This window comes from Tachyglossus aculeatus, chromosome 13, assembly GCF_015852505.1.
Source record: "Tachyglossus aculeatus isolate mTacAcu1 chromosome 13, mTacAcu1.pri, whole genome shotgun sequence".
In the NCBI taxonomy this organism is placed as follows: domain Eukaryota; kingdom Metazoa; phylum Chordata; class Mammalia; order Monotremata; family Tachyglossidae; genus Tachyglossus; species Tachyglossus aculeatus.
This window is the reverse complement of record NC_052078.1, coordinates 21,002,895-21,023,304: the sequence shown is the minus strand read 5'-3', so window position 1 is coordinate 21,023,304 and position 20,410 is coordinate 21,002,895. Positions and strand designations below refer to the sequence as shown.

The following is a 20,410-nucleotide window of genomic DNA, read 5'->3' as shown; positions in this document are numbered from 1 at the left end:
TATTTTAGGTTCTGGTGGTGGGGTCAGAACATAAATAGCATTGATTGATGGGAGCTGAAAACGCTGGTTTCTTTCCTTACCTCCACTTCTGACTTCTTATGACACCCTGGAAAAAGGCATTCTACTTTTTTTTATGGCCTTTGTTAAGCCCTTACTAGGTGTCAAACACTGCTAAGCGCCAAGGTAGAAACAAATTGATTAGGATGGACCCAGGCCCTGTCCCACATGGGGCTCCCCGTCTATGTACGACACAGGACAGGAGAAATGAGGCCCAGAGAAGTGAAGTGACTTTCCCAAGGTCTGACAATAAGCAATTGACAGAGCTGGGATTAGAACTCAGGTCCTCTGACTCCCAAGCCTGTGCTCTTTCCACTAGGCCATGCAGCTCCTCCGGCCAGGGCTCATTTAGTTTTTCTGTCTTCTAAGTGGAAATACTAGTCTTCACACACTTTTCCTCCCGTTCATTCTCCTAAGAATGTGGTGAGGATTGATATGTCGATTGTATTTAAAACCCTTCATGTGAAGAACACTGAATATGTGCCAGAGTATTTAAATTAAAGTGATTTCCTTCCTGATATCTTTAAAATAAGAAGGAAATATGAAATCACAACAGGAACCAGGGATTGTACAGGTTCAGAAGTGATGCCTTTAAAAATATATTTTCAGCAGTGGTTGTTAGCTAATGTTTTCTTTTTTTTTCTTTTTTTCTATGTTTTTCTTTTCAAGAAACACCTTAATCTGGCTAGCTGAGCTTTCATGATTGAAATAGAATCTGTAGGCAGTCACTTCTAGCAAAGAAAGAATAATTAGATAAGAACATCTCAAATCTGCCATTGTATTTTCTACTCAATAATTAATCTTCTTTATACACATAGATAATGATTGGTGGTTTCATAACTAGCTAGTTATGAACTAGCCCTAGGCTCAGCTTCTAGGAAAGGAATTCTGACACCCATTATAATAGGGATAAAAGTTGTGCCATCGATGCATGAAAAATTAAACCCCAGAGAAAGCCCCTCTGTGCCCTTCTGTATGTATTCAAAACAGTATGAGTTATTAGACTTCTGTGTCTCTCCGGTAAATACTTATACTCCGAAAAATACATTTGCAAGCATTCAATCTGGATTCCTCAGAAGTGAGCCAGATTAAAAAAAAAAATAAGATGACTTTTAGCTTAGAGTAGATACTTACACCCAGTGGAAATACCGAAAGAATGGCTCAAGATCAGTGGGATTGTCCCGGTTGTGGTCATGGTATCGGCTTCATTTCTTTTCTCTCAGCTTTCCCAGCTAATAGTCAATGCAGGCGGAGTTGCTGCCGTGATTGATTGTATCGGCTGCTGCAAGGGGAACGTAAGGCTGCCAGGTATCATGATGCTTGGTTATGTAGCGGCTCATTCTGAGCATCTGGCAACTGCAGTGATCATCTCCAAGGTTAGTTCTTGCTCCGTGTTCTACCCGCGATCATTACCTTGAGATTCCAAGAAAGAACCACAGATGACTATAGCTCCTCAGAGTATTGCAGGGAATGGTATATTGATTGACTGATTATATAAACAGTAGTAAAAAAATGCTTGAGTGTTTTCCCTGCTTTATGGGCCTCTTAGTTGCGTTATATGCACAGATAATTTTCCGACAACAGTAAATCAGAATGAGGATTACACTTCACTAACTGCAAACAGAAGCCTAGGTGTTGAAATAAAAAAGGGTCAATTCCTCTAAAACGATTTGCATTCTTAACTGACCATAACTTACATGTATTTACAGCTTAAATAATTGAACGTGTTTCTCTAAAATTGTTTAATCGGTACTGTATTTTGATCCTAAACAATCGGACGTAGAAGCTGATTCTTATTAGTTATTCCTACATCTCAGATTCCTCCCTCCCACAAGTCAGAGGGGTCAGCACAAACTGCCCTTTTCCATTTCTCCCAGCATAGATGGCCTCCTACCTAGCTCACAGCAGAGGCAAATCTAATGGACTCCGCATTGCCCTTGCTCATGGCCTGGCCAGACCCCTTGCCTCTACTGGATTTCCTTAGAAGCGGCATGGCCTAGTGGATAGAGCATGGGCCCAGGTGTCAGAAGGACCTGCGTTCTAATCCTGGATCCACCACTTGTCTGCTGTGTGGCCTTGGACAAGTCACTTAATTTCTCTATGCCTCAGTTACCTCATCCTTAAAATGGGGATTAAGATTGTGAGCCCCATGTGGGACATGGCCTGTTTCCAACCTGATTAGCATGCATCTACCCCAGCACTTAGTTCAGTGCCTGGAACATAACTGAGGTAATAATAATAGTAATTATGGTATTTGTGAAGTGCTTACTATGTGCCAAGCACTGTTGTAAGCACTGGGATAGATACAAGGCAATCAGGTTGCCCCACATGGGGCTCACAGTCTTAATCCCCATTTTACAGATGAGGTGACTGAGGCACAGAGAAGTGAAGCGGTTTGCCCAAGGTCACAGAGCAGATGAGTGACGGAGCCGAGACTAGAACCCATGTCCTCTGACTCCCGATCCCATGCTCTATCCATTAGACCACGCTGCTTTTCCACTAAGCCTTGCTACACCTTTCTCCTCAGTGCCTTGGGATTGTTGGAGGGACCCACAGGGTTTATGTTGGGGTGGAGGTTGGGGAGGGCCTCCAATATTTGTAATAATAATTATGGTATTTGTTAAGGGCTTATTATGTGCCAGCCACTCTACTAAGCACTGGGGTAGATTCAAGATTCAAGTGGGGACATAGTTCCTGTCCCCACAGCCTATGTAGGAGAGAGAATGGATACTGAATTCCCATTTCACAGATGAGGAAAGAAACTGAAACACACAGAAGTCAAGTGACTTACCCAAGATCACACAGCCGTGGAACCAGGGTTAGAACCCAGGTCCTCTGATTCTCAGGCCATTCTCTTTTCTGCTAGGCCTCACTGCTTCCTTCTCATCTTCCAGAGCGTTTCCTTCCACCCCTTTTGCCCTGCTTGAAGAACAATTCTGGACTTTGATTGCCAGCCATACAGAAAACAGCTAACCTTTAGTGATACCATTAGATATTTTTCTGATCCATGCCCGCAATGATAAAATTCCCAGGACTGAAGGAATACTGTGGTGAGGTGTCCTAAAATGTCATCTCTGTTCATATATGTTCAAAAAAGTAAAAGTCACATAAAACAAAAACAATATTTAGATATTATTTGAGCTCAACCCATTTGTGTCCCAGTCTAAGACTTTCTTAACTTAGACCAGAGGGAAAAAATAAACAATTCATTTAAAGAAAGAGGTTTAGGATTAATTAGATTAAAACAAATTTTTTAAAAAAACTTGAGATCTTAAAGTCCTAAACATTTCCATTTTCTGCCACAATGGAAGTTTCCGGTTCATCGGCAACCCGGTTTGTGACATCTGTTGTTTGGTTAAACCCTTCACACTCCAAAGGAACAAAAAGAGTTATTCTTTGTTTCAATGGATTATTGCGGATAATTAAAGTGAATTGGTTCGAGTGCCCAGAAAAATGACAAGGCCTTTGGATTGCTTATGGCTCGTGTCACCTAGCAGAAAAGGGATCAGGATCGAAATGATTTCTTTTACTGTTTCTGAGCAAAATCACTGTCTCTTTAATCCTGCCCCAGATTCCTAATGTCTGCCCTTTGGATCACCACTGCAGGGAGTGCCACAGTTGTCCGTCTGCTTGTCGGAAGAGTCGGAAGATCACATCAAGGCGGCTGCCGCTTGGGCATTAGGGCAGATTGGGAGACACACTCCAGAACATGCACGGGCGGTGGCTGTAACGAATGCCCTCTCTGTTCTGCTTGCCCTCTATCTCGCCCCGGAAAGCTCAGAGGATCTTCAAGTAAAAGTAGGTGGATTTGGTTCAAATGCCCAGTACAGCGTGGCTCAGTGGAAAGAGCATGGGCTTTGGAGTCGGGGGTCATGGGTTCAAATGCTGGCTCTGCCAACTGTCAGCTGTGTGACTTTGGGCAAGTCACTTAACCTCTCTGTGCCTCTGTTACCTCAACTGTAAAATGGGGATTAAAACTGTGAGCCCCCAGTGGGACAACCTGATCACCTTGTAACCTCCCCAGCACTTAGAACAGTGCTTTGCATATAGTAAGCACTTAACAAATACCACCATCATTATTATTATTATTGTTACCAAGCTCTGCCAAGTAGCAGGCACTCAGTAAATGCGCACACACACACTCACACACACACACACTCTCTCTCTCTCTCTCTCTCTCTCTTTCTCTCTCTCACATTCAGAAACATCAATTTAAAAGTGTGTCCATTTTCAGTAATTATCCTGATGGTATTTAGTAAGTGCTTACTGTGTTCTGAGCATTGCTGGGGTAGTTCCAAGGAAATCTTATCGGGCAAGATTAACATTATGATTACAAAAGAACTGGTAAACAGGGACATTCTGGGTTCCATTTGGTCTGTGTGCATACTTTGAAGGTTTTCGGGTTAGAAAATTAGGGTTGGAGTAAGTTATTGTAGAGATTAATCTAAAACATAAAGATTAATCTAAAACATTCACTGTTTTGCATTAATCTTGTTAGTTGCTGTAATTTTTTGTCATTGTTTGAATCGTTCATGCCCTATTTTTTTCATAAATATCATCAAGTTAAATGTGAAAAGTTACTTAGACCGTGAGCCCCCATGTGGGACAAGTACTGTGTCCAACCAGATTAATTTGTATCAACCCCAGTGTTTAGTAAGTGCTTAACAAATACCACAGTTAATTGTGGCATCTGTGGTATAATAGTATTAACAGTAATAATAAAAAATGAATTTAAAGGGCTATAGTAGAAAATGACATTTCTTTAAAGTGTTGCTTAAGGTCACATGGCTTTCCCATAAAAATGAGGGTTTGGTTGTGTCCAACCATGGTGCTGTTCTTACTCTGGGAGTATTTCCTCCGTTGAAGCTAATCTCTCTGAAGAACATGTGGCAGAACAAGCCTCCCCTCTTTTGGGGAAGAAAACAGCTGACAGAAATGTCAGGGCCCCGTGGGGATTGTTTAAAATTTCCTCCTGCACAAACCACCATGGTAAAGCCTAATGTTTCCCTGGTTGGTCATCAGTCAGGCTTTGGCCTAAGCGTTTAACCACTCGCTATATTTTCTTCCTGAAAAAATGAGATTTTCTTAACATTCTGAAAGCCAACACACTTGGGTTTTGTTAGTCTAAAAGTGAAAGAGAAGGTAAGGGACCTCCAAAGATAAGGACCTTGTTTACAGTCTTCAAATGGGAAAATTGGGGAATTATTCATTGGAACATTCTGTATTCTGAAAGGTTGGACCACTGCAGAGGGGGAGAAGTTGAATTCCAAGATAACCTGGTCCCAAATTGTCTTAGGCTTTAGGGATTAATAGTAATTCCTATCTAGGGCAAAGGAAAAATAATGCCTTTATTCTCTGGGCAATCAGTTCTGCTTTCATAATTCCACAGAGTTCTGAACTTGCTTTCAGTGGTTGTAATTTTCTCTCACCTTTCACATTCAAGCTCATGAGTAGCATGGGAGAGAGGTGAAACTACAAAATGTGCTGTCAGGGAGAGACTTCCCTTAGCAGTAGCAGAAGTAGTGTTTATTTAGCACCTACTGTGGACAAAGCATTGTACTAAGCATGACAAAAAAAAAATACATGGGTATGAATTAGAAGCAGTCCCTAATTCTCAAGGGTCTCAAAATCCAAGAGTAAAGGGGGAAGATTGGTGACAAACACATTAGGAAAAACTGAAACAAAACAAAAAACAAAAACACACCTAGGAAGCAAGAATAAATACCATATTAACTACACAAAAATATGGCTAAAGGAGCAGTCTACTCTCCTACCTCAGGCAGGGCTGTTCAGAGTTCACCAATCACAACAGCCACAACCACCCACACCCCATCGTTCATATTCCAAAGTTTGGAAAGCTTCATGCTGCTGCCTCATCCTCATTCTGCTGTAGTGGGAGCAGAGGGTGTATTTAATTCAGAAGTGACATGCTCCCTACCCACAAGGGGCTTACACTCTAAATGTGGCGAGGCAAACATAAAAAAAGTAATTACAGCTAGATTAGTCAAAATAAATAATTAAGTGCACATATGTGCATTAGTGCTGAGGCTGGGGTGAGATAAGTTCATAAATGCTAAAGTGGGATGATGGAATTCTACTGGAGTGATTAATCGGGGAAGGCTAGTTGGGGGAAGTGGCATTTTAGAAGGGATTTGAATTTGGGAAGAGTGGTTGTCGGGCTGATGGTTTAGGACCAAGACGGAAGTGCTGCTGCTTGCAATCCAACGCGCTGGAAAAGTGAAAAAAGCATGACAAGTCACCAGGTAAAAACTAGAGAGCCCTCTCAGTAGTGCAGCCCTACCCTATAGGAGTGTGATTAAATTATTTTATCTTGAGGCATTTGCTGAAGTGAAAGACAGCAGGAACGTTCTGTCTTGCTCCCAGATCTGGTGCCACACAGAAGCCGCAGACTCTGAGGCCCTTTTGTCTCACAGGAGTGGCAATAAAGTGTTCAGGACTCCAAAGGGTTTGGATCCAGGCTGTCCTGGTCATCTTGCTCTGGTCTGGAACTGCCTGGTTGAAGGTCTGCTCCAACCCTAAGCCAGAGATGAGCCCAGAGTAGATCGATCAGTTCTGTCACCCCACTTTGGATTGTGACATGTGCCAGATTGGGGGGTTGAGAGGCATGGGAAGGGCTTTATACCAAACTCATGGAGCACTGATGGTCTTCTGACTCCAGCCGGTGCCTACTGAGTCATTCAGAGGGTGCCAGTGACTGATAGTGACAATATGAACAAATATCCTGGCCACATGAGACTTGCTCCCTACCTGCTCCCTACCCTAATACCCCTTTGCAGCCTGGCAGCAGGTCAGGATTCTCGTAATACTAGAAATACTAGAGAGGCAACATGACCTATTGGAAAGAGCCTGGGTTCTAATCCCGGCACCACCACTTGTCTGCTGTGTGACCTTCAGCAAGTCACTTCACTTCAATGTGCCTCAATTCCTCAACCTTAAAATGGGGATTAAATTCCTCTTCTCCCTCGTATTTAGATTGTGAGCCCCACACGAGACAGGGACGGTGTCTGATGTAATTAACTTGTACCTACCCCAGCACTTAGAACAGTGTTTGACACATATTAAGCGCTTAACAAATACTGTTAAAAAAAAAAGGCTGCAGTGACTGGAAATATGAGGAAGGTTAGCTCTGGGGAGGGGGCAGGCTGCCTAATGACTGTACCTTTAGCTCATCCCTTGAAAAACTGTTGCACATCTCTCCGTACAAGTTGGATAAGGACTAGATCATAATGCAAGGCATGGGGCAATCCATCCAGATGCCCACCCAAGAATTTCTTACTTCAGAGGCCTATGGGGAAGAAACCAAACAAACAACCCTGCCCCTTGGCCAGAAATGTCAGCCAGCTCTGTGTGACTCGCTTCTGTCTCACTCAAAGAAAGGGTATCCAAGAGGGACGCGAGCTGTCGGACTGCATTTCTCATTTGCTCCTCCTTGGAAGGCTTCAGATTTTACAGCCATGTTGAGGTGCAATCGGTCCCTGGGGCACGTCAGCATCTGTAGTCAGCCTTTAATTGGTTCCAATCCACAGGAGCAGCCGAAAAGCCTCTTCGTATTCTCTGCATTCTCTTCCAAGCCCTTATTCTTGGTCTCAGTTTGCCAGTAGGAACTGAAGTTCAGTGTACTAAGATTACAAAATAACTTCCAGGCAGAAAGAGACTACTTTTTCTCTCCTCCCCCTTCCGCCCCACTCCCTCTCTCCCTCTCCAATTTCTTGGTTTTAGGATTTAGTGATATGGGGTCTAGTTAAGGTTTAGGATTTCTCAGTTTTTGGTCTGGAGGACAGGGGGATGGATAAAATTCCTCCACAGCGCTGGTTCCAGAGCCTGGATCTGGGGGTTCTGCACAGCTGTTGGGGCTGGCTGAGACAGAACACTCGCTAAAACTCTGCTCCCTCCACCCGATCCTTCCCTAACCAAGAATTTTCCTTCCTTGCTTCCTCTCTTGGTCATTGGCTGTTGCTAGATTCCTCTGGAGTGCTCATTGCTCTTCCCATTAAGAGAAGCAAAGTACCACCTGATTTCAGTGGCTGCTTAAGATAACATAACATGGCTTTACCATGTCTCACTGCACGGTCCCTGTCAATATGGAAGGTATTTTTTTTTACCTCTGATTGGGCAACGGTCTCGGCCACATTGTGGAAAAAACACTCGAGAAGACAGGAACCGTCTCTTTTTAAATAAAAAAATAATAATAACTAGAGGTGGGAGTTGGGGCGGTGGGAGATGACAAAAGAAAAGAAAAAATAGCTACCATTGCTGTCTTGGAGTTGATTCTCTCACGGTCTTTTAGCCGGGGCCTCTCCACTGGAGGGGGAGGGAACAGAAACTTGAGAGAATTGTTTCAGGTGGGGGTTAGCTGGAGGTTAGCTGGCTGGGCAAGCTGAGGACACCCTGATTGTCCCCGGTTTACAGTTTCTCCTGCTGAGAAGGCTTGTCAGTTTGAGTTCCGGAGAGACTGCACCGGGCTCCTTTCCTCCTGGCCTGATTGGCAGCACCTAGAGCAGCTACGGCAAAGAGGCCGTGAGAGCCAGCCTTCACCTTCACTCCTCTGTAACTTCATGCTTGCTGATGAGGGAACCGTGATGCAAAAGGATGGAGGAGGCCAGAAAAAAAAAGACTGGAAGAAAATCATTCTCCTTCAAGAAGAGTTGAAGGCAACTCTGGGGGCAGGAGGGAACCGACTCTTGAGTTTTGTTTTGGGAAAGGTTTAGTAAGAGAAAAGAAAACATTCTGTTGCCTTGACTCCTGAGGCAATTTTGAATCAAAGGACAGGTGGAATTACCAGTCCTAGCAGTATTATCTTGAAACATGCAATACATTGATCTTCACACACACACACACACACACACACACACACACACACACACACACACACTCTCTCTCTCTCTCTCTCTCTCTCTCTCTCTCTCTCTCTCTCTCTCTCTCTCTCTTTCTCTCTCTCTCTCTCTTGCTTAAATTGATATCACAAACCCAGCAGAACATTATTTTTTCCTCTAACAGCTGGATTCTGTTAATCCCCAAAACCTTTTGGAAGAAAATGAAATGGAAATGGTTTTTCCCCACCATGGTGTAGTAGAGATAAGTAGGATGGCCTAGTGGAAAAACCGCTAGCCTGGGAGTCAAAGGACCAGGGTTCTTATCCTGGCTCCACCACTTGTCTGCTGTGCGGTCTTAGGCAAGTCACTTAACTTCTCTGTGCCTCAGTTCCCTCATCTGCAAAATGGGGATTCAATACCTGTACTCTCTCCTACTTAAACGGTAAGCCCCATATAGGACCTGATGATCATCTGTCTACCACAGTGCATAGTACAGTGCTGGCCACATAGTGCTTATCAAAAAGCACAATTATTTTTATTGTTACTAGTCAATGTGGATAAATAATGTACTTGGAGTGCTAAACTCCAAAGTGTGCCTTGCTTTGCATCTGCTTTGCATCTTGTAAGTCGAAAAGATGAGCTGTGAGGGAGAGGCCGGGATGGTGGAGTGAAGTGTGGGAATGAGAAATGATGGAGTGAAGGGAGAACAGGAAAGGGAGGCAGTGGGGGTGTTGAATGAAAAGATGAGGGAAGAAAGACATAGGAGAATGGGAGGAACAGGAGAATGCAATCAAGAAACTGGTTGAGGATAAATGGGCAAAAGTTATAATTACATTAATATTGTTCATCTGCCTTTGGGGAGTTTCTTATATTTTTCTTAGAGGATTATTGTCTTTTTTGTTTGTACATGAAATTAGTAATCCTTTAAAAATCAATTTGTATTGGCAACGTAAGTCATTTCAAAATGCACATTCTTTGTTGAAGATATTTAAAGGATGAAATGCAGTTTATGCTTTATCAAGACGGAATTCTTAAATTAATTGGAGAGTTGTAGTCTTGTTTTTGACTTTTTTTAAAAAAACAAAGCATAACTCTTGATTAGACCAGGAAATTGATCTCATGTCTAAATTCCAGGAATTCTTGTCAAGGATTCATTGATTGCTTACTGTATGTGTTCTGTTTTGTACTATGACAGACTAAAAAGGCTATAAAGAATATTCTACAAAAATGCACTCATCTTCCAGCTCTGGAACCATTCTTGCATGATGCTCCTCCAAATATTTTGAAACATGTGGTAGGACAATTCAGTAAGGTAAGAAAGATAATCTTAATCTGAGTCCAAAATGACAATCACATTTCCTTATGAGAAAATTATAATTGGTGAATTTTTTTCCCTCACCTGAATTACTCCTTTTTTTCCAAAAGATATAGGCCAGATATTTCTAGCCAATTCTCTAACATCTGTGATAATGAGGAAAAGGACAACGTGGATAAATGAAATCCACCCATAAGCCAAATATCTCATTTTAGCCAATGGTCCAACTTCATTCCTCCATCAAACTTTTTACCAGAATCTTCATTGTAAAACTGAATTAAGGGACTTTACCAAGTTTCTCCATCTTCCCTCTCTAGACTGTAAGTTCACTGTGAGCAGGGCATGAGTCTACCAACTCTGGATTGTTCTTCCCAATGCTTGGTATGGTGCTTGGCACATAGTAAGCACTCAATAAATACAACTGATTGAGTCTAGGAGAGGCCCAAAAGCTTGGGATAGATGGAGAGAGTCCAGCAGCCAGATATGTCTAAGGGTGTGGAGGACAGTTTTTAGAGAGGAAGAGGAGTGAGGGCTACGTGGAAGTTCAGCTGGTTTTGGTCACAAAACAATAATTCAGCGTTGGGAATATAGGAGATTATGCTGAGAGTTTATGGCGAGTCATTGCCTAATTGAGGTACAAAGGCCCTATGGCCTCCTAATAGGACTGAAGTAAATTCAAAGTGTTTCCAGGGTGTACAAGCAAAGCAAAGGGGTCAGTGCCTACTGTGGGTGTTGGGGGGAGAATGTTGTGGAATTGCATGTTTGAGGAGCACCGACCAAAGAAAGCTTCCCAGAGGTGGCGGGAGGTCAGAAATGGTTTGAACACTAGGAGGGAGAGATGTTAACAGGATGGTGGGCAGGCAGAGGTTGGGTATGACTGAGGAGAAGAGTTGAGGTAGGAGTTGGGTGTTGGAAATCAGAGCACGTGGAGTGAGCTTTCGTGGGAAGAGCAGACGGGTGAGGCTGGAAAATAGAGGATGAGACAAGTGAGGGTCCCTGGGGGACACGGTAGAGTTCTGAAATAAGGAGGCAGTGGTTTGGGGACAATGGAAGGGTTGTCCTGGTCAGTTCAGCGGTTGGAGCCATGGCTGTGAGGACTGACTAAGGTTGGAATCAGTGAAGAGTTGACAGTAACCCAGGTGAAATGGGCAGTGGCCGGACCCCGGCTTTGCCAGCAGGGGTGAGGAGGAAGGAGGGACTTAGGAAGGGGATTGAAATGGAAAGTACCAGGAAGGGGTAGGAAAACCATTAAATGACTCATATTTTGTGCTTGGGAATCTGGGGATGATGCCCACTGACACGTGAGGCTGGGCTGGGGAGAAGGGTTGTTGAGGGAAAAATGAGCAGTCAATCAGTGATATTTATTGAGTACTTACTACGCACAGAGCACCGTACTAAACACCCGGGACAGCACAATACAATGGAGTTGGTAGACGCGATCCCTGCCCTCTGAGAGCTTACGGTCAAGTGGGGCAGCCCTCTCTTTGGTAAGTTTGGGTTGACAGTGGGAAGCCAGTTCCCTGTGTCTCAAAATCTCAGTGCTAAGGTGCAGTCAGAGGGGAAGAGACCAGATTTGTTTGGCATTTGCATAAAGCTGGAGAGGCAGCCATGGGAGTGGAGACCACCACCGAGGTTCTATCTAGGAGAAGGGTAAAGAACCAAGTGGACAGGCCCTGTCTGGGAGAATGTGGCTGCATCGTTCCACAGCACTGCCTAGCAGCAGGGGACGGTGGGGAGACAGCAGCAGAAGGCAGGTCTGCTTGGCCCGGGGGAAGGCTGTGTTGGGAGCAGAGGCTTTGGGCAAATCATGACACCAAGAGGGAGAAACAAAAACATCGTCAGGCACTGTGAGTAACAAATGCAGCAGTGCAGCAGGGGGCAATCTCTGCATGCACAAGACGAGGAAGGGACTGTCAGTCAAGCACGAGTCCTATCAACCACCCTGACCCTCCCCAATACATCTCACCATCAGAACCCATCTTCGAACCCAAGGGCCAGCTGAATATACAATAACATTTGGGGAGGCATATTAGCCCAAATCACTAAGGTAGGCTTAGTGAATGTGGCAAATGTGTTCTTTTCATGGAGCCTGAAAGAGTTAATGGCCCTTTAAAGAGGGGGCAACTTCCTTCACAGTCACCAGGAGGACCCAAGTTCATCTATGGCCCAAGTGTGTAGGTTGTGATTCTGTTGTATCCATTTCCCAAGGTTACACTTTCTTTCAGTAGTAATGACCTCAGAGCTCAAAGAAGCAGCTCGTAATGGAACGATCTGACGTTTTCATTCTGTTCCTTATTTTCATAGGTGCTGCCACATGATAGTAAGGCACGTCGGCTTTTTGTAACAAGTGGAGGTCTTAAAAAGGTTCAAGAGATAAAAGCGGAGCCTGGGTCATTACTTCAAGAATACATCAATACTATTAACAATTGTTACCCTGAGGAAATAGTAAGGTGAGAGAGATAGAATTCTAGTAATTCACCATTATGATGCTGTTATTTGTCTTCCAAGCTGCATGTCATAGTCTCAGGTGGAGTGGGGTGGTTTGAAAGACAGAATAGATGTATGAATTATCCTCTTTCTTTATTGAAAAATGTTTTGGTTAGCTGTCTTTCCCAATAATAGTTCAAGAGCCCATTCTAAACGTGTACCTTTCCTATTTTAATAAGTGCTTTGTAAAACAGTCCTAAAATATACGGTACAAATTCAATTAATAAAGTACAGTAGAGTCCATTCAATCTACCTTAAATTGTAATTGCCTGCCTGGGAAAGGCTACATGAATCTTAAATTCATTTTCCTTTTTGCACCCTCTTGTGTTCAGAGCTCAGATTCCCTTCGAAGGGAGCTCTGCAATCAGGAGAGAAATGTTGGGTGCAGGCAGAAGAAATAATTTGGCTGTTCCTTTGAACAAATCCACCACTTGGGAGTCAAGAGGTGAAGTAAATAATGCTGATGGCTCCACGTAGGACAAGGCCCCAGTTGGAAATGCAGTACTCCAAATCTCCGGCAGCTGGTCTAAACTAATCCCCAGCCCATGGAAAATTAGTTGAGGTTGATGCCCAGAAAAAAAAAAAGGAAACAAGAACCTTGCTAATGTTTTCCTCGGCTCTTTTAGCACTGAACGGGGATGAGATTCATGACTGTCAAGGGAAAATACCAGTGTTTGGCAAATGGAAAAAAAAATTGTCAGGACAAGGGCTTTTGGAGAGAGACACTTAAGCTTCGAAAAGGGCATTATATTCAAGCATAAAATAAAAGTAAAGTCACAACTGGTCATGTCACCTTGGGAAAGAGTCCAAAATGTCTTACAGTACATTTCCCCTTTGTTCTCATTTCTTACCTTTGCTGGGTACCAAAAAAGTCTTCTAATTCACCTCATTCTTATACTTTCACAATTGACCCTTTTTGGAATTTAGGAGACATTTGTAGACTTTCCCAGTGTTATCAGGGAGAATCCCACATCCAGTAATTCCTTTAAATTATCTTAAAAGAAAAGATAGTATTAAGACAAATTGATTCTAACCTCATCAACTAGTTTTTGTTTTTTTTCAAGATTGTAATTCATTCTGAATCCATCCATATTCTGTTAGTGAGTTGTTTTTGGGGAGTGAAGGTTGTCCATTTTCTCAAGGAACTGATAAATGTAAGCCCATTTGAGTGTGAAGTAACAGAAGATGAATAAATCTATAATCTAGCCATTTTTATGGGTTATTCTTATTATGGTCTTTAATGCTTATTATGTGCCCAGCACGGTTCTAAGTACTGGGGTAGATAAAAGTTAATCAGCTCCAACCCGATTAACTTGTTCAGAAGATTATTTTAGCATTGCATGCTAGTACGATTTAGCAAGACCAATGTGTGACCAACACTTTTTTCCACATCTCATCTCAAGAGTGGCGCTCTTGCAAAACCACACGTTAAAGAAAATTCACACTGTAGTGCTTATCTGTTCTGATACAATGGCCATGGGGTTGGAAAAAAAGTTCCCTAGTTCTTTTGGCCAGTGGGAATCAGGAGAACTTGCTTCTAGTCCCAGTTCTGCCTGTATCCGGCTACTGTGGGTGAAGTCTGCAAATGCCTTTTGGTAATGTGCTGTGCCAATGTCCACTTACTCGCTCAGTGTACTCTGTGCCCCAGTGATTGGCAGGGACAGGAGATGTGAGCAGCATTGGGCAAGCCACTAGCATTATAATCAATTCCTCTCTGCAGGTTCTTGGTCCTGTAGCTCCAGGACCGACACTTATCCATCATTCCTGAAGAGAAACTCCATCCCCTACATCATTCTAACTGAAACAGTGAAAACACATGTTGTGGCAGAACGGATTGTACATGTCCATCTCTCTCTCTCTCTCGATGTATAGATTTCTATATATTGAGAGAGATGGGCATGTAAATATAGACATATGAAGAGAGCCTTTTATATATCAAAATAATGATGCTGAGGTGGAATTTCTCTATTAAAGGACAGTCTCTTCCACACTGCATACACACAGATCCAGCATGGCACACTTTCAACAAACTCATTCTACTAAGAAGAATGTTGCATCTTAAGGATGACTGAGGATGCTGCCCTTTTTTGTGGTATTTTTTAAGCGCTTTCTATGTGCCAGGCACTGAACTAAGTGCTGGGGAAGGTACAAGATAATCAGGTTGGACATAGTCCCCATCTCATGTGGGGCTCACAGTCTTAATCCCCACTCTACATATTAGTTAAGTGAGGCATAGAGAAGTTAAGTGCCTTGCCCAAGGTCACACAGCAGACAATTGGCAGAGCTGGGATTAAAACCCAGGTCCTCTGACTCCCACGCCTGTACTCTTTCCATTAATAATAATAATGGTGGCATTTATTAAGCGCTTACAACCTGCAAAGCACTGTTCTAAGCCATGATGCTTCTGGAGTGTTGCTCTCTCTTCAGCCAAGACAGCCACTCACTAAGGTGTCTCCTAATTTAGTTTAGGATTGGGGACAAGGGCTGAGAGAATTCCTTACTATCAGCAGGAAATGTCCTTAAGCTATTTTTGCAGTAGGGGTGATGGTTTGCACTGAGCCATCCACACTCTTGCCCCATTCCAGCAGCATCCGTTGCAAGAGACGACTTGCCAGAGCAGTGGAATATATGCAAACGTGAAATGAAGCCAATGCAATTTTTGTCTGAGGCCAGAAAAATTTTTAAAAAAAGGTTTTTATGGCCTTAATGCATTTTTGAACAATCACAAGGAAGGTTCTTTGTGCAATATCATTTTCTTATTGCAAATGCAATTTTGGAAGAGTAAAATATGACTAAGAGCCATAAGGCGACTGAGCAACCCATTAGATTCATCTGATGACAGGGCACTGTCTTGAATAAATGTTTTTGTTCTACAAGATGGAATAATACAGGAGTATTATGTCAATAGATCATGGTGTACTGTTGACCCCTCATACACAGCGACCTGAAGGATATGTGCAAAAACATGTTCATTACTGTTCAGAATGGTGCTTGCCTCATTACCTCATCCAAACATCTGAGGTTACTCCACTGTATAAATGACATGCAGGGAAATTGGAGAAAAATACCTGCAGAACCAAGAGAAAACCTCAGAGATGTTTGATGACCAGAATGATTTTAGCGGCAGAGCACCAAATTAAAATATCAAAATTTAAAAGGCATTCTCGCAAGAACGCCATAAGGATGATTATTCTGGGAGACACGTCTATCACTTCTATCCAAGAAATGTTTCCGGTTTTCCACACAAACTACCAAGCCACTCTTTCCAAATTGCAAACTCTTAACTGGAAATCACAACCCGACTGCTGCTAGTAGTCACGGCTGCAGTGATAGCCGGACTGGTTTGAACTTTTTGAACTCTCCTCTTCCTCCACCCTCTGCCAGCTGCCTGGTCTGAGGTGGGGTTGTGGGGGGAAGTCCCAGGAAAATTCCTTCCCATTATGCCCATGGAACATCAGTGACTGCAGGAAGAAGTCCACCCTCCACTTCCAACTGTCCATTCTCTCCCAGTCCCCATAGCTAGTGTGGGACAGGGCCGACCGCCTCCATGCCAAGAGCAGACTGCCGGATGGGAAGGCAGCCCAGGGTAGGATCTTGGAGGAAAGGGATTTTCTTTGCCTCCCTCCGCTTCCTGTGAGGATGCAGGTTAAACAGCATTGGGGCAGGAGCTGGTCACAGTGACTGCCAGTCTGTGCCCCTGTCGCTTAAGGCCAGCCAGCTGGAGAATTAAAATCGCTCCTGTGGATGCCAGCCGCCTGTGGCTGGTGTTCCAGGGTTCAGGGAAAGTCAGCTGTTTCCCCATATGCCCTTGTTTGTTTGCCCACGATATGTTTGGAGGAGAGGATATGATTGGGGGCCCGAGCGGAGTGACTGTTTTTCCTCCTTTCTTTCTCTTTCCCGTCCCTCTCTCCTCCCCGTCGCTTGGTGTTTTTTCAGTCTGTTGTTGTTGAAATCCATCCTCCCATCTTAAAGTGGCACATACAAGAGAGCCAGGAAGGGGGGTGGAGGGGTGTGTGTAGAGAGGGCAGGTTTTAAACTTCAGTAGCCAATGTAAGGGGAGCTCGATTTGACAGATGTAAATTCCTGTGTGAAAACACTTCAAAGAGGTTTACAGATGAAGGAAGGAAATTTTTTCAGGGGTGGGAGGGCTTTGAATCCACTCCTCAAGGGAAACCTTTTTACAATCCTGCCTGTAGGCACAGTATAGAGAAACTTAGTGCTGTTTTTGTTTCCTTATCTTGACAAATTGTAGAAGAAACAAGGAGTCTAACATAAATTATGTTACTTTTTTTATCGGGTCAACTATCTGAGGTTAGAGAAAGGTAAAACCGAACAAAACAAAACACCCAAATCCTTAGCTTTGTGGAAAGAAAGGGCTTTAGGAAGATTTAACCATTTTAGGAGTCGTGGGTCATTAAGAAGAGCCCTCCATGGGTTGAACCTCAACCCAAGGATATTTTATTTGCCAATGTCTTCTGTGAACATAGGTCTCTTTTATGCCGTATCAAGCATCTCATTAGCAGAGCAATATCAGCCTCCCTAGTGATGAAATTTTAAATATTTACTAAATCTTTACGACCATAGAAATGGAGAGTAGTGTATATGAACCCCAGGCCTGTCAAGTATGATACCTTTTTTAGTTTTTCCAAGGATGAAGGGTTTGCTCTGCACACAGTAAGCGCTCAATAAATACAATCGAATGAATGCAAACAAGTTATTTATTAGCTTTTTCTCTTAGCTCAGAACCTTTACAAATAGCCCACCATTATTCACTGATGAAAGTTTAAAACTGATGAGTGCTTCAGTCATTCTGAAGCTGCTTATTCTTAAAACAGAAGCATTCACTACAAATTTCTGGTTTTCTGGATGAACTGCTCCCTGATTAACTGGAGTGCACAACAAGAAAACTCTCTAGTCAGAAAGCAGGAGTTGGTCAGTAATGGTACACTGTGCTGTTGCTTTCATGAAAAAAAAATCCATTAGATAAAATGATTAAAACAATGTCAGTCATTTGGTATAACAGAAATAAGGTCACGGTAATAAAACATTGTCACAGGATCAATGTCTCTGGCTTTGAAAATAAATATCTCCGTTTTGCCTTGACATTTATTTTCCATAAATGTTTTGCCATTTATTGGGCAACGGCATACCATTACCTTGAGATAGACAGTATTCTGTTCTCTGGTATTCGCTTAACCTATGCATAAAAGCATTACTTGGTTGTAATTATTCAATTCTCTAGTGGATACTTGAAGCTGGACTCAAGGAATCACTTCAAATACACCTGATGTGGCTATAGCTCTTCTATTAAGGGGGTTCTGCATGGAATCCCAAATATCTAATAGAAATTTTTTTTTTTCAGGTATTATTCCCCCGGCTATTCAGATGCACTTCTGGAGAGAGTGGAGAATTATCAGCCAACCATATAAGCGGAATCATCTTGACACAGATTCATAGTAGTGCATGTATGAATACAGTTGTAGCAATATTTCCTAGATTTCTGAAAATCCTTACATTGGTTATTGGAAAGTACTGGTGTAGTAGTGATAGCAGCAGAATGGCAATCTGGCTGAAGACTCCGGGCCCTCCCTCCTTAGGGTAGGAGGGCTGGAAGAGGCTTTATCGCTTCAAAGCCTCCTGGGATTTGTAGTTTGACTAAGAAGCATGCCTAGTGACTAGTCTGCATCCTCCTAATCGATCAATCAGTGACATTTATTGAGCACTTACTGTGTGCAGAGCACTGTACTAAGCGCCTGGGAGATTATAATACGACAGAGTCAGTAAACACATTCTCTGTCATGCAGGTGTTCCAATTCACAGTCTGCCAGTCTTGAGGTTTCCTAAGCCTAGGGAACCTACCTGAGCCTATGGAAAGAGTGGGTGGGTGAGTTCCCAACTCCTGTCCCATCTCTCCTAGGCCGTTCCTGCCCTGCCCCGTCCTCCTCTACCCCAGTTCTGCCCCCACCCCATCCTGCCTCCGCCCCATCAACCCAGCTGGGTAGAGCCCCTGGCACCAATCTCCAAGACCAACCTCTTTTATTCATTCATTCAATCATATTTATTGAGCGCTTACTGTGTGCAGAGCACTGTACTAAGCATTTGGGAAGTACAAGTCGGCAACGTATAGAGACGGTCCCAACCCAACAGCGGGCTCACAGTCTAGAAGGGGGAGACAGACAACAAAGCAAAACATATTAACAAAATAAAATAAGTAGAATAGTAAATATGTACAAATAAAATAGAGTAATAAATATGTACAAACATATATACAGGTGCTGTGGGGAGGGGAAGGAGGTAAGGCAGGGGAGATGGGGAGGGAGAGGAGGGGGAGAGGAAGGAGGGGGCTCAGTCTGGGAAGGCCTCCTGGAGGAGGTGAGCTCTCAGTAGGGCTTTGAAGGGAACCTCTTCCATGGCTTCCGAGGGAAGGCCCAGATGTGGGAGTCAGCAATTCCCAAACCTCTCTTGGTAGCCAAAGACTTGGGTCAGAAAGTCATGATGCAGCCAGTGAAGTGAGCTGAGGATGGAGCCATGCCAAAAGGTTCCAGAAAAAGAGTAAAATAGGCCGGAAAGCCCAAAAGCTATTACAGCACAGGTGGCAGTCGTCATCGTAGCAGCATTTACTAAGCACCCACTGGATGAAATGCGCTGTCCTAAAGTGCCTGGAAAGTGTAAAACAAAGAAGTGACACATTCCCTGCTCTCAAGGTGTTTACACTGTAATGGAGAGAGACAAACATACCTGAAAGACGCCTCAGGCCTGAAACATCCCTAAATCCTCCCAGACCAACCCTTTGCCTGTCACTGTGGTGGCACCACGTGCCAACTCCCTCTGGTGACTTGGTTTCCTGCTGCTACTGTGTTGGGCAGTTGGCCTTTATAATGATAATAATTACTGTGGTATTTGTTAAGCCCTTACTATGTGTCAAGCCCCGTACTAAACCCTGGCATAGATACAAGATAATCAGGTCCCACATTGGGCTCACAGTTTTAAGTAGAAGGGAGAACAGGTACTGTATCCCCATTTTGCAGATGAGGGAACTGAGTCCCGGAGAAGTTAAATCAGGTAAAGCAGGTACGGGGCGGAGACTGTGAGCCCGCTGTTGGGTAGGGACCGTCTCTATATGTTGCCAACTTGTACTTCTTAAGTGATTAGTACAGTGCTCTGCACACAGTAAGCGCTCAATAAATACGATTGAATGAATGAATTAGAACCCAGGGCCTCGGACTGCCAAGCCCAGGCTCCTTCTGCTAGTCCCACACTGCTTCCCAGATAGAAAATCATCTTGCAACAGCCAGCCCAGTCTACTTCCTACAACCCCTCATTCCGGATCACCTCCACCTCACCCACCCCTCTGCAGCTCTTGCCCTTCAGCAACCTAGAGTCGGGCAGAAACATCTGTCCCTGCTACCAAGTCCTCTCCTCTCACCAGTTAAGTCCGTGGGGAACCCTGGGGTCATTCCATCCCCCCAAATCAGCTTCTTCCTGTTTCCCCCTGTATGCAGTGATAGGTAGAGAAGGTACCAACGACCTTTCTGTTTGCCTTCAACTTCCCACAGAAACCCTGGAGTTCTTTGAGGGTGGGGAGACGGGTGTTCTGCAGGAAGCTGGCACAGAAATGACAAAAGCCAATTTACGTTCCGCATAATGGCATTCAGAGAGGGAACATTAATAATGAAAAATCTCTCCCAGATGGGAGATTGTAGGGGGGAGGGGTTCA

The 20,410-nt window shown here is 43.7% G+C and overlaps 1 protein-coding gene across 1 annotated transcript in view; it reads left to right on the top strand.

Moving 5' to 3' along the window:
• The window catches only part of SPAG6 (sperm associated antigen 6), a 67,886-nt gene that overhangs the window by 46,126 nt on the left and 1,350 nt on the right, over positions 1–20,410 (top strand). Inside the window, exons 7-11 of the mRNA XM_038755903.1 lie at positions 1,281–1,433; positions 3,664–3,855; positions 10,087–10,203; positions 12,511–12,656; positions 18,056–18,158. Of these exons, the coding sequence (XP_038611831.1) occupies positions 1,281–1,433; positions 3,664–3,855; positions 10,087–10,203; positions 12,511–12,656; positions 18,056–18,122 (675 nt within the window). The 3' untranslated portion in view covers positions 18,123–18,158. The remainder of the gene's footprint in view (positions 1–1,280; positions 1,434–3,663; positions 3,856–10,086; positions 10,204–12,510; positions 12,657–18,055; positions 18,159–20,410) is intronic.